The 14,973-nt window shown below is 46.5% G+C and overlaps 1 protein-coding gene across 10 annotated transcripts in view; it reads left to right on the forward strand.

The window, feature by feature from the left end:
- The window catches only part of Nep3 (M13 family metallopeptidase neprilysin 3), a 133,555-nt gene that overhangs the window by 77,530 nt on the left and 41,052 nt on the right, over window positions 1-14,973 (forward strand). For 8 of the 10 annotated variants that reach the window (XM_084599104.1, XM_084599103.1, XM_084599106.1 and 5 more), the window contains one exon: window positions 8,048-8,402. In XM_084599104.1, coding sequence (XP_084455230.1) covers window positions 8,048-8,402 — 355 coding nt within the window. Of the gene's footprint in view, window positions 1-2,735; window positions 2,855-3,974; window positions 4,095-8,047; window positions 8,403-14,973 lie in introns of those variants that run through there. The other 2 variants (XM_084599107.1, XM_084599111.1) reach the window with 2 other exon arrangements.

Raw genomic sequence — 14,973 nt, forward strand, 5'->3', positions numbered from 1 at the left:
TGTTGCATTACTGTTAAATTTTTCTAACCCCTTTAGGTTTGAAGAGTGTGGAAGCCATTGTGGTTTCGCGAGTATAAATAGAAGGGAGGAGACCGCGTCTTATAATAAGCCAGACTCTCTCTCTCTCTCTCTCTCTTTCTCTCTCTCGCTTTCTTTGCACTCCCTCACGGTGGTCGTGTTTCTTCCAAAGGAAAGAAGACGGATGTAGGGTCGCGTTGCACACTGAGGACGCGTCTTGCATCGTATGGTGAATGGTTGCTAGCACAGGGGTTGCTACATATGCAATACTGGCTGCCCGGAAGCGAGCGAACAGTTTGCTTTAATCAGTATGTGTAGAAGCATATGTTTGAGCAGCCGGGGATATCAGCACAAAAGAAGAGAATTGCGAAGCCCAAGCCACATGTTTTTGCTTTGTTAAGCCTTGCTTGTTTAAACCCAAATCGGCCTATACACTATATATAAGCAGTGCCATTAGTACAGCTTATATTTAACTTGATGCTTTTTGCTATCGGTCTGAACTTTGTTTAGGCTGTCTGCGCAAAACACTGGTGAAAATGAAAAATTAGAATTGCTCACCTTAATAAAATGACTACGAACTCTTACTGTGTGACAGGAGGCGGCGAGCGTGTACAGCTCTGCAAAAAAGAAAAAAAAAAGTTTCTTTTTTATGAATTCAAAACAAGAAGCTGTTAAGAAAGCGTACCGGACAAAAGATAAGCAAACGCAATGAATAGCTCGCTGTTATCTACCCTTAGTTACGGAACTTCTAGCAAACGCAGAGCTGAACACGACGACGCCATAGCAAATCAGCCAGTAGGTGAAAATAAATCTTCCTTCCCTCGATGCGTTGTGCGGTCATGCGTCTCAGCGCTGCTGAAGTGGGCTTATCCTAATGAGGAAGTTTCTCTTTGTCCTCCATGTTGGTCTAAATTGCGAAGTGGCACTTCCTGGTATATTTCTTTCTTTCCGCAAAACATTTGTATGCGACAGGTGAAGCACACGGTCTTTTTTATTCTTGATTTCTGTCAAACTACCGACGTTATCGCTACGGCACTTGGAGACCTCCTTGTAGAATACAAATGCCCAACTGTGAACAGCAATGTTTCGGTAGTTCGGAGGTATGTACTCACCTTTGCACGTTCTGGAACAGCATTGTTATATACGATTGTATGAGCCAAACTAAGATGAAAAAAAAATAATAATAAAATAAACAGTTGGAAGCAGGAGAAGGCACTCAATACGAGTAAATGAAGGTTGCAGTCAAAATATTTTTGACACACTCCCAACGTTGCAATTAGCACTTAAATTAATGTATACAGCGACATTTTGAAAAACCAATACATGTAGGTATAAGTGCAAGGAGAAGCATCGTTTATTAATATAGGTGCCCTTAAATTACTCCTGGCCCAGCTCGTTACACACTGGGATATTTAATTAAGTCTAGGGTCGAAGCAGGCTACAAAGCTGCCAATCAGTTCTGTCACTTAACAGCGTCATTTAAACGAACCTATAGTTTAGTTGCGAATGCCTATATGCCATCAAAAAGTGGTTGGTCTAATTTCAGCGTCGTTGATTTGCGAGTAAATTCAGGAAAGGCAAGAAATATAACAAGAGGTTAATTAATTTTAACAGGCTGTCAACTATCTCTCTGGAGAGGTCAGTCAAAGAGCACAGGTTCTCGAGTTTTATTATCTTCACAGCGAAACGCAAAGCGCAACTCTTTGTAAGACAGCCTAAGTTTAAATATTAGATTTTGTCTCACTATAACGATAAAACTACCTAGCCAGCCGTCGAATGCTAGTTTGGCAACATATAGTCTCAGATATATCTATACTGAATGTAGCAATGGAAGCACTGGATGGTGTGAGACAGTAAGTTGGGGACAAGGCTAAGTAGGTGGTTGGATGGAACCTAAACATTTACTTACCCCGCCACGGATGTGCAGTGATTAGGGCGATCGACTGCTGTGCTCAAGGATGCGGGATCGAATCCCGGCCACAGCGGCCACTTTTCGATGAGGGCGAAAAGCAAGGCGTCCGTGTGCTGTGCGATGTCAGTGCACGTTAAAGAACCTAAGGCGGTCGAAATTTCCGGAGCCCTCCACTACAACGTCGCTCATAGCCTGGGGTCGCTTTGGGACGTTAAACCCCATAAACCAAACCAAACCTTAACATTTACATACTAAATTGGTAAAGGCGTAAGCTTATACACCATCATAGCGAGTTGTATAGAAATTATTTGACAGCGGCCTACAGACTACTTTGCACTAAAGATGTAAGTCCACAAACATAAGCCGAGTTGTAAACAGAGACGCGCAGACTTCGCTCGAGGAGCTTTCATACTAGTCTTACGCAGCTCTTAGGTGGTAAATCTGCGAACATTCTAAGCAACAGGATATTTCTCCAAGAATGCGCCCTGCTCCGCGGTTTCATGTCAACACCGAGTCACCGACCTGGCTTCTTTCGCGCCCTTGCCTGGAATGTAAAGTGAACACCGGCGAAAACCCCGGTTACTTCGAGGACTTTGAGACGTCAGCGCCTGCACACAACTTGCGTTCACGCCGCCCTGTCTGCCGCTGACGGCGTGCACGCGCGCTAAGCACAGGCGCGGTGAGGATTTCCAACGAGCGGGCGTGCACGCGTGCTCGGCGGGGCTCGGAGAGCGCGTGTGTCACCGAGAGCGTCGAATTTCTTCATCTGCCCCTCACCCCCACCTCCCCGTTAGCGCAACCGCAGCCAGCTGCTCGTAAGAGAGTGCTGCTTGTCTCGTTGTCGGAGGACGCTGTTAGGCTGTGGGACGCCGACTGCACGCTTGGAAGAACGTCTCAGCCAACATGAACGTGTGGCTTTCGCAGGTGATTCCTGACTATTACTATTTGTATTTCCACTCTTATTCAAGGAATAAGGGTTACGTTAGTCGTGAATGCAAGCTTAAAAGCAGAATGAGTAGGGAGCAAATTTGAGTTCATGATATGTGAGCACTGCAGTCAAGAGAGGAAATCATTGTTGGCAATGGTATGTAAGGTGGACAGTACATGACCGACGACCCTTTATGGCAACGGAGTGGGTTCCAGAGGAGGGTGCAGTGGGCGGCAATGAAGCAGCCGGGCTGAGGAAAAAAAGAAAAGAAAGAAAAGAAAGGTTATGGGAACAGAGCTGCCGCAGCTGGTGTGGGACTGGCTTAGTTGAAGATTAATGACAGAGGAGTTTTTCCTACGCATGGTATGGTGGTTAAAACAAGCACTACGACGTTCTTCGACGCAAACAGGAGTTCTGGAGTGGGGGCGACGACAAAAGAACTTAAAGTACGACACAGAGAATTCAGTAAAGGAAGGTCTGCAAACAAGCAGCGCTTGATAGGGAAGCATGCGCGAAGCTTGATAAACACTGCCAGTTAAAGGCCGCCTTTGAATCAGCCCTCGAGGACTATCTCAGTGAGATGGACACTTAAAGTGCGAAGCATTCATACGTGAATGAGACGGCGCGAAGTGCAAACACATTTCTGGACTGACAGTTCACATACGAGGAGCGGTACTGATCGGAGCAGGCACCACGACGTTTTGTGTTGAAGTGCATAAGTGTTATTAGTGAATGCACGGAAGTGCTGGTCCCATCTTGCGCCTTATATCAGCGCCTGTGATATAAGCATTATCCATAGCTATGGGTGGCCCCTCTGTCACTTTTTCCGCGTGTTGCGCGTCATCTTGAAAATCTAAGACGAACGTAATAGAAATTTGTCTTCGGGGCCCAGAAAGGACACTACTTAATTAAGAAATATAGATGGAAAAACACAGAAAGGCCCTTAAAGTTTGAAAATCGGCTATAGTGCCTCTGTGTGTCATTGAAACGAATCACTCCTGTCTCTGTATCAGTGCCTTCCATCAGCTACCTGGCTGTATTTTATTATTAATTGCCCACGCGCGCCATCTACCGTGCAAACGGCTTGTTCATCGGCGCGGAGTCGTGATGCGCGACAAAGTGCTGAACGTCATTTGTATTAGACGCGCTCGGCGGCACACCCCAAGGACTGAGCTGGTGCCTTGATGTTCGACAAAACCAAGATTCTCTTGGGAAGTAAAGAAATAGACGTCACATGTAAGTCTCTTATGTCTGCAGAATGGACAAACCATGTGTTAATTGGCCTCTCTTTATTTTTAGAAAGATTCAAACGCCGAAGCATGCTCCGTGCTGTTTAGACCGCATCTTGGCAATATTAGTCTTTTTGGAATCTTGATATGCGCGTTAGTGTCATCCCATTACAAGTATTTCCTTTTATCACTCACTCCCATTTTATGTGCCCCTCTTACCTACATTGACGTTAGAGTGGCGCGCTGTAGGTGTTGAATATATAAAAAGAAGTGAATAGGGGGTCGTATTAAGTATTCAAAACGACGCGAAGCATGCGAATGTAGTGTTTGTTTTGTATGTATTGATTCGATCGCTCTCTGTTGAGGCGTATTATATTTTAATTTCTATTGAGCGCACTAAAACGCGAACTTTTCTGTTTATTTTTCCCACCAATTCTCTCCTCCCCGGAGTCATGTAAACTGTGCATGGTTTACTTTGCTCTCTTTCAGAGCTTCAGGAGATGCGCTAATCAATAAAACGTAGCGGCGAATAAAACGGCGAAGGCGTTCCTGCGTGCTCGCGGAGGGCGGAAGGCCGGCATAGAGAAATGATTGCCCCCAGAAAGAAATATTGTTTTGCCAGTGGCTCCTTGCTGAAGCGGCCTATATCTCGTTGTTGATTTCCGCGCGAAAATAACGACGCAGATGACACCATTCGCACTGCAGACGCCTAACCGGAAAATCGAATGCAATCCTCTCGCGCGTCCTTCACTGTGACACTACTGTTTTCATTCAACTGAGCGCCAAGCGGAACAGCGGCGAAAAAAAGAAATATAGCGTGCACACATGCGCGACTTTTCTCTAAATATAGAGGCGGTTGTGTTTACGCGAGAAATGGTCTTTCGTCGCTGTGTTGCCTGCCCGATTGTGGAGCTTTCGAGCAGCTTTTGAAGTAAGCGACGACCAGAAGTGCATCAAAATTCTCAATATGCTTCTCGGAGAGTCATCGATTTTTTCAACTCAAGACATCCTTGATGGCGTCGACATCCTTGATAGTGGACGCCGTAAAAGACTGCGTGGCGCTGAGAGGTCGCGAAAGAGACCACATGGGCTTTGAGATGCCGTTGCATGCATGTAAATAACTTTCGTTTATTTGATTGAATAATGAATTAGTTGAAAGAATAATAAACCTGTTATCATTTATTTATTTATTTATTTATTTATTTATTTATTTATTTATTTATTTATTTATTTATTTATTTATTTATTTATTTATTTATTTATTTATTTATTTATTGAGTCAGTCAGCCAATCGGTTATTTACGCTTCACCCAATTAGTCAATCAGTTGATTTCCTTTGCCATGGTGAACAGCCCTCAGCACGCTTAACACGAACGACCCAGCGCGTGACCTCGAGAAATCTGAGTGCTGCTCATTGCTGGCCGATGGGTCCCATATCTTGCTGTGGTCGCTGAGGGCACCCGCGATCTTCACCGGCGTCAAACACAATGTGTACTATATATGATATCGTGCCTAGCGTCTGGCGCTGAACGGTGTAAGTGTCCGTTCAGGACACGGCTGTACGCTGGGCCTTTTGTATTTTGGTTGCTTGTGTAAGCCTCCTGCGTCATCATGGTGCCTACAGCACCGAAAATCAAGAAGACTTGTGTTGGCTAAGAGCGCACTACAGAAGCATGCGATAAGTGCTTTCAAAATTGGTTTCAAGACTCAGAGATCTCGCAATGTTATCTGGCGTTTTGCGTTGACGCGCATAAGCACGCTGTTGTTAATGAATGTACGGAAGTGTTGGTCCCATCTTGCGCCTTATATACTGACGCCTGCGGTATAAGCGTTATCCACAGCTGTGAGTGGCGCCTCTGCCGCCTTTTCCGCGTGTTACTCGTCATCATGAAACACGCGTCAGCATTTTGCTCCAAAATTTCGCATGCTTTAGAACGCGATTAAAAGAATTATATTAACTACCCTGTTTTGTGGATATTGAAAAGAGTGCTAATAGCTAATCGAACATTCTCTTCTTTGGATTTGTCGAATTAGTGTGTGTGTGTGTGTGTGTGTGTGTGTGCGCGTGCGTGCGTGCGTGCGTGTGTGTGTGTGTGTGTGTGTGTGTGTGTGTGTGTGTGTGTGTGTGTGTGTGTGTGCGTGCGTGCGTGCGTGCGTGCGTGCGTGCGTGCGCGTGTGTGTGTGTGTGTGTGTGTGTGTGTGTGTGTGTGTGTGTGTGTGTGTGTGTGTGTGTGTGTGTGTGTGTGTGTGTGTGTGTGTGTGTGTGTGTGTGTGTGTGTGTGTGTGTGTGTGTGTGTGTGTAAATTTCTTCGAAACGAATCAAATATGCTGGGAACTTTTCGCCTGCATTTCGAATGAATGAGGAGGAGGGGGGGGGGGGGGGGGAGCTTGGATGAGGCTTGTGGTATTGTTCTACGACAGCTGTTTCAAAATCACGATCTGCGTACTAAACCTACTATACTGCCGCAGTCAGTCTGCGGACAACTAATGGTTAAGTGCCGTATACTGTATACATAGCCTCGAAGTGTTAACGAGGCGGTAGACTAGCTTAGGTAAGTTCAGCAAACAATGCCTTGATGCCCAGTCTCGGAATTCACGGTTCATGCTGTCGCCCGTCTCAGGCGATGAGGTGCGGCTCCAGTATATTATCTGTCGTCAGTCCCTGTATGTTTATCTTGGTCATAGACTTAATGCTGACTTCGCGTTGCGACCCTGTAGTGAAGATCAATGTCGCGGCCTTTTAATATTTATAGCTTCGTCTTTATAAGTCACAGCGCCATACCGCAGCGGTACCACTGGGACTTCAGTGTTTTGCATGACTGTATAGTTCTGTAAGGATACTCTACTGAAAAACCAAAAGTTCTACGGGGCAATAGCCTCATAAAATCTCATTTAATCGCATAGAATCTCATACGGTGCACATCATTATCATAAAATATCGTACATAATTTATGATAATGTACGAGAAACTATCAGAACTTATGCAATTATATGCGACTTGTACGTGATTTCTTATGTGAATTGAGTGAGATTGTGTGAGAAAATGTGAGGTTATTGCCCCTTACAGTTTTTTCAGTAGGGATATATTCAGACAAGTAACGGATATTGGTACAAATACTGGATTAATTTTCGATTCGATTTGTAGCTGCCCTATTTTTCCCCTAAGTCAGTCTGGAAAAAGCGTTATTCTTGCACCGCCAGAACACTAGCTATCTACCATCAGTACACAAAAGCGGCTTGCAGTAATTGAAACCAACATTACCACAATTTGTAGTTTTAGTGAGGCGGTAATATATAAATATTCTCATCCTTTTAATCTGCTCACAGACTGATGCTTTATAGAGAGAAGATTAACGGGCAGGCTTTGAGAGCCGAATCAGAGCCCTCCACGTGTCTCGGGGGCGTTCTGAAAATCGAGGTGCGAAGGTTACATAAAAGCCTTGCAATTTTCGCTTGCGTTGAAATCTCAAGGCTAGTTAAGACCGCTCAATGGTCCGTTCCTATGCGTCGCCACTAATAAAATTAGAAATTAATTTTTGATATCGCATTCACATATCGTTTCTTCTATCCCGTTTCCCCATCCCACTCCCTCTACGATGGCCGATCGGCTATGGGTTTTCGATACTGAGGTCGAGATGGGTGCGCAGTCGGACTGGAATCTGGGCAGCGGCGGCGGCCGCATTTCGAAGAAACAGGAATGAAGAAGTGGTCATATTGGTTGTGTGGTTTCGGTTCACATTAAAGAACCCGAAATGACCAAACTTAAAGCCGCCCACTTTCGCAACGGTGCTTTCTGGGCGTTAAACCCCGCATATGTACTTATTATTTCTCGGGGTCAATATACAACTTCAACAAATACATACACGAATCTTTCTGTTTTCTTAAGTAAAAATGACTGTGAATGGGTACACCCGCGCCCTGTAAGCATCGTTGAGACTTTGTCTTCTTCGCTGCTCGCAGATGCCGAGATACAAGCGGACCGACTTCGAGGATGAGGAGACGAGCAGCGCGAGCAGTATGCCCGTGGACGCGACTGGCAGTTCCACGGTGCTGACGGACATCAAGCCGGGTGCCGGGGGCGGGAGCAGCTCGGCCACCGCGGCCATGCTGAACCCGCTCGGCGTGCGCTACTCGGTGTCCGGCGGCCACCACCGGCGAACTTTCTGGCAGCGAGCGTCGCCGCTGGAGCGCTTCCTGCTCGCCCTGGTGGGGCTGCTCTGCTTCGTCGTGCTGGTGCTCGCCATCGTGGTCAGCGTCAATACGGGCAATGTGCGCGAGAGGGTCATCGAGCGCATCGTCGAGCCCTCGCAACCGAGTGAGTGTCGGTCCATGCATGCTCTAACTAAAAAAGGTTTAAATGCGCCGCACGGGTTTCTGGTGACCAATTTCGTGACCGCGACCTTTAGTTACTCAAAGCACATCACAACCACTTTACTGCCTTTACTCTCTACTAGATCAGTATTCCCTCAGTTTAAGCGCACCTCTAGGTTTTGCAGTTTAATTTGATCCAGTTTTGCCTAAAATTGTACTTTCGGTGAGCCTGTACGCTACTATATATAGGCTACACTGTTTGGTTAAGCGATAGCGCAGATAATTACCACTTTGAAGCTAGTCTTTAAAGTAGTGACGGTTACCCTTTAAGAAACTAATGTTCGTTGTAATGAAGTTATTCACCGAGGAGGTAGTTCTAGATTCCTTTTAGCCCTTTTTAGGTGAATTTTGTCCCCCCCCCCCCCCCAAAAAAAAAAAAAAAGTGGCGTGGCTTGACTTTGTTTTTCAGTTGTCAGTTAGAATTATCTTCGGGGAAAGCAGCTGTCAGACGCTGGCAGCAATACACAGCAAGGGCGAGCAGGAAAAACATCGATCGCTCCTCATGAGTACCCCGGATAGCGTTTGCGCGTATGCCTTTCAGTGTTCCTGCACTCGATGATTGTGCGCTGTCAAGGAATAGTTCGCGTAAACGTTCGTCTGAGCCCTGCCATGCAGTAAACATAACACCTTGACATCGTGATTAAAATAACAATAAAAAAACTTTCAAGCAACATTATTTATTCCAGTCTTATCTATGTTTAAATAGTCCAAACATCATCGGACACGATCTTCTTTGACGGGAGTAAAGCGCTGCGCCGTTAGAACTTAGATTTAATTTCAATGGAACTTTCATTTTGAATCTACTGCATAGGCTATTGCTTACTGAAGTGGATTATGAATGAGAGAGAGAAGCTTCTCAATAGAAAAACAAATAAAACAGAATTCAGCCAGTGTTTGAAGTCCGCTCACTGGCTAGCCAGCGCAGGGAAGGAGGAGAGCGGTCTAGGAAAAGGTAAATTTAAAATAATAATAATAAATTAATGATGAAAGTAAAAGGAAATGAGGCCATGGCATATGGGATGAGTTGCATGAAAGTAACATGTTAGGGGATAAATATAGGTGAAGTGCAGCACTTTACAGATGGACTATTCACAAAGTGCACTGCATAGAGAGATTGCAATGATGTGGAACATGAGCGTTTTATTGTTTGTCCAGCGGATGGACTTGGTAGACTGCATTAAATGAACCTAAGGCGCACGTTTATCGGCATATTCAGGTGATTAAAAAAACAACCTTCTGCGCTGTTTCGACTGAGCCGGAGCAGTCTCAGTGCATAGTGTTCACTTGTCATAAATGTAGTCCTAAGCAGTTTACGAATGCAACGTTTAGATGAAGGCTATGTTAAACAGTTTCCAGCTGGCGAGGAAGTCTATATTCGGGACGTGAGTCGATGGAAAAAAGAAAGCGGTAAAAGAAAGGGGAAAATATGTGCTGCCAGACATGCAGCAGGCCTGATGAATTATAGATTCATGGAAAAGCTAAGGCTAACGGCAAAACAACTAAACATTTATCTAGTCGTAATGCTGCACAGGCGGATGATGGATCACTTATTATGCATGCAATATGTAGGACCTTTTAAGTGCTGCTTACCGCGAGGGAAGTACTTCCGCTTCTTGAAACCTTATGGCATACACTCTGATTCCCATTTATTACCCTTTGTCCAATAGCACAATCATCGATTAAAAGAAGGTCTGCTTGGTCCTAATACTTGTTTTGCTACGCGTATAATTAAGGTGTCCTGTCTCTCATTTCTCAGCCCCATTTCTTTGAGCTCGACCGCTAGGGCTATAGATGGCTAACTTCGTACATAAGCGGCAAACAACCTTTTCGCCTTTGCAAATAACACCGTGTAGTTCTATGTACCTACAGCCTGCTGTAAAAGTTCTGGCCGTAATATATATAGGCGCGGACATTCGTAAACGTAGCTTGCTTCTCCGTTCCAGTTGCAATAACGTCTTCCCTACCGGACACACAGAAACAGTGCTTGCCCATGGGACAGCACCCTATAGCGTCTGCTAACAGCCTGCAGATGCCACAGCTGCCAGTGTCAATTAGGCAGCGAATCTTAAATGTTGGAAGGCAGTGGCGTGCTCCGTTTATTTATGTCCACATCTGTGCATTTAATATATCCTGTGGTTCTTGACATTAAACCTGTTATGTCTGACATGTCAGCTATCATACTGAGCGTATAAGTGCGAATATACTGTTTCTGCCAGCAGCACTGCATAAATTGATAATCTACGTGCTGCAGTCTGTTCCTGACTGCGGCACGCTAAGTACTTTTCATCAATCGACTTGAAGAGTGGTTATTGGCAAATTGAAGTGGACGGACTGGACCGTGAAAAACCGCCTTCGTTACGCCCGACGGCCTATATGAATTCAAAGTGATTCCTTTCGGCTTGTGCTCAGCGCCGACAACGTTCCAACGGATGATGGACACTGTCCTAATTGGCCTCAAGTGGCAATGCTGCCTTGTGTACCTGGATGATGTCGTCTTTTTCGAAACGTTTGAACATCTCCTGCGCCTGCGGGCTGTTCTCAGAGCGCTTCATTCGGCTGACCTTACGCTGAAGCCCCAGAAATGCCATTTGGGGTTATAAAGAGCTGAAGTTTCTGGGTCACGTTGTAAGCGCTGACGGCGTTCGTCCCGGCCCTGACAAGACCACAGCCGTTGCCAGTTTCCCTACTCCTACTGACAGGAAAGCTGTCCAGCGTTTTCTGGGTCTATGTGCTTATTATCGACGGTTTATTTCTCACCTGTCCCATGTTGCGGAACCATTGACGCGCCTGACGAGAAATGACACCTCCTTTGTTTGGACTCAAGAACAAAAGGCGGCTTTCTAAATGCTCTACCAGCGCCTTCAGACTTCTCCCGTTCTTGCGCACTTTGACGATCATGCTGATACTGAGATCCACACCGACGCCAGCAACATCGGTCTTGGCGCTGTCCTTGTGCAACACCAAGAGGGCATTGAGAGAGTTATAGCCTATGCTAGCCGCACTACCTCTCGTGCGGAACGCAATTACTCGACGACCGAAAAGGAATGTCTTGCTGTTGTGTGGGCCACCATTAAGTTTCGCCCTTACCTCTACGGCCGCCCCTTCAAAGTTGTAACGGATCATGACTGCCCTTGCTGGCTCGCTAATTTACGAGACCCCGTCTGGACGTTTGGCCTGTTGGAGCTTGCGACTTCAGGAATACGACATTACCCTCGTGCACAAGTCGGGCCGTCAACACGAAGACGCCGACGCGCTGTCGCGCGCACCACTCCACTCTACAAGACTGCAGAACTTGATGGCAACAGCGGCTTTCTCGGTACCCTGCACACATCGGACATAATGGCTCGGCAGCGGGCTGACACGAATATCCGACCTCTGGTTGATCACCTTGAAGGTCGCGCCACACTTCTACCTCGACACTTCTCTCGACGTCTTGGCTCTTTCTGTTTGCGCTAGGGTATTCTTTATAAGAAGAACTCTAGGGACCAGGACAAAGCTCATCTTCTGGTGATCCCAGATGATCTTCGCGCCGACAATCTCCTAGCATGCCACGATGAGCCCACTTCTGCCCACTTTGGTTTTTTTCCGGACGCTTGCCAGGGTACGAAACATGTACTACTGGTCCGGGCTATCTGCCGATGTCAAACACTACGTCAAAAGCTGCCGTGAATGCCAGCGCCATAAGACGCCACTGTGTATGCCAGCAGGGTTTCTCCAGCCCGTTTCGGTACCATGTGCTCCGTTCGACCAAATAGGGATGGACCTCCTCGATCCTTTCCCTCTGTCGCTGGCCGGCAACACGTGGAGCATAGTCGCTACTGACTATTTGACTCGCTACGCCGAGACCAAAACAATTCTCCGTGGTATAGCTTCAGAACTTGCTCAGTTCTTCATGCAGACCGTCGTCTTGCGACACGGCGCCTCTTCGTATGTCATTACTGACAGAGGGACGGCGTTTACAGCTCAGTTACTCGACCAGATATTTCAGCTGAGCTACACTGGCTACCGCAAGACCACAGCGTACCATCCACAGAGCAACGGACTAACTGAACGATTAAACAATACCATTGCAGACATGCTCTCAATGTATGTGGATGTCCAGCACAAGACCTGGGATGAGGTGCTACCGTACGCAACATTTGCATACAACACGGCCCTCCAGGAAACTACGCGCTTCAGTCCGTTTCGCCTCGTGTATGAACGGGAAGTCCAGACCATGCTTGATGCCATGCTGCCATGCCCCGCTGAGAACGACCAGCTCTAACCAGGCGCTGAATATATCGCCCAACGCGCCGAAGAAGCCCGTCAGTTGGCCCGCTTGCACATTGGCCAACAGCAGGGCACTGGTGCCCGCCGCTACAACCTTCGCCACCGACAGGTCGACTACAATCCCGGGGATCAAGTCTGGGTGTGGACACCTGTCCGTCGCCATGGCGTGCCACAAAAGCTACTTTGCCGTTACTTCGGCCCCTACAATGTGCTGCGACGCATCAGTGCTGTTAACTATAAGGTGCTTCCTAACGGTGCCACGCAATCACGGCGTCCTCGGAAGGCAAGCTCTGGTATTGTGCACGTTGTGCGGCTTAAGCCGTACTATACGCGGTAACAGCTTCATCGGCCTCCGTTCTGATCAGTGGCCCTCTTTTTTCCCTTTGATTTTTTTGATTGAAACCTAGCATCCCTACCATTCTGGTGGCACCACTGCGATGTCATTTTTTGTTTTTTCGGATGAAGAATAATGCCACCTAGCGTTGCCAGGTGGCGCACGGCTCTACAAAAAAAAAAAAAAAAAACAAAAAAAAAACGATGACGTCGGACTCGTGCTAGCGTTCTGCGGCTGCGTTTTCTAACTGCTTGCCTGGATCCAGGGATTGGACTGTTTCTCTCTGAGGACTGTGCGACTTTCTTTTAGAGCTACGTGACAATATGTTATTTTCTAACCCATACTTATCCAATAAGTGTCGAATTGTCAGCTTCCAGAGATACAGCAAGCCTGTTGAAAGAGAAATCCGTGAAAATTCTAATTTTCAACTCGACATTTATGTGGTCGTCGGGCTGCATAGATAGATGATGAAAGAGTTTCCAACTTCACTCTTACTTCACTGCATGCGCCCGCTTACATGTGTTTCACTTGTATATTTATTTACAGGCATGGCAATAATTAATTCTATTTTGTATTTGGTATTTTGCATTTCTGCTATTGGAAGCCATTATTTATGAAAATCTGGGGGTTTACAACTTTCGTCTGATGTTTACAGTCAGAGCTCAGAGCTTTCTTGGCCCTACGTGCCTTCACAAAGCCTAAACCCTGCTGCACGCGTGCGCAGTCCCGCCTAGACCCGTGTCCGTACACTGACCCGAGTCCGTGCAATTAATGGAAGTAACTTTTGCAGCAGCCTGTTTGCCGGTCACAACCACAGAATTCTTTGCTTTGTAAAAACACTGAGGTATGGCGTCCATCGCTGCTGCTCTCGTTCTCTACATGCTTGCACAAATGTGCGTGTGCACGTACACACTCACGTGCACATGCAGCGGAGGAAAAACGTACCTCCAGAACCCATGGCTAGTACTTCATTCAGCTATTATATCCCTAGCGAAAAAACCGTATGAGTCACAATAACGTCATACACATTTCTCACACTAACCTCATACTAAACTCATACATATCTCATACATTCTCATATATTCCTCATACGTTGAATGATATTTGGATGAGATTATGAGAAATCTGTATGAGGTTATTGCGACTCATACGAGTTTTTCGAGCAAACGGCAAACCAACCAAGCTCTAAATCTCTTAAATCTCAACTGCTATCGAAGTTCGCTGATCTCGAAATCTGTACCCACACTGCACTTGCTTACAAGCACGAGTCGCTTCAAGCGCAGCTATAGTTTCTGCACGCGCCATTGCGATCTCCACCCAGCTTGTCTGTTTCTATAGCAGTATCATTTTGTTTGTGTTTTACTGCCCCCACCTCATCAGGCTGTTCTGAACAAAGTCGTTCCTGTCGCCGGTAGTCCGCCCTTCTTATTTTTTTTTTCGCGTCACTTCCATGGTTGCCATCTAAATAACAGACCAAGCGAGTCGCTGGGATGGCTTCATCAATCATGACCAAGTTCATCCCTCGCTCTCCCGTCGCTTCGACAGTTGCGCGGGGCTTTGCATGGTTAAACGGTGCTGTATACGGTCGTGAAGGAGGAGAATCTATATTTCGGGAAGGATTTTTCCCCGCTAAGCTCCGGTTGCAGCAGCTACGTCCCTTCCAGCCGGTCCCCAGCAATCAACATACTTGAGTACGCAAGCCCGACAAGTCACTTCCATCGCGGCTGCTGACTGGAAAACTTTACTAAATTATTTACTCATATTTTAAAGTGAACTTTCGATACGAGGAGAGTAGCAGGGGCCACCAGTCCTCGTGACTTAATCTGTTGAGGGTAGGAAAAGCGAAGGCCTTTGTTTATTTGCCTTTTGTCAGAGTACAGAATCAATGCTTCGTTTATTTACCAAAGAAGGC

Source organism: Amblyomma maculatum, chromosome 3 (genome assembly GCF_055883805.1).
Source record: "Amblyomma maculatum isolate TAMU_Amacu chromosome 3, ASM5588380v1, whole genome shotgun sequence".
Lineage (NCBI taxonomy): Eukaryota > Metazoa > Arthropoda > Arachnida > Ixodida > Ixodidae > Amblyomma > Amblyomma maculatum.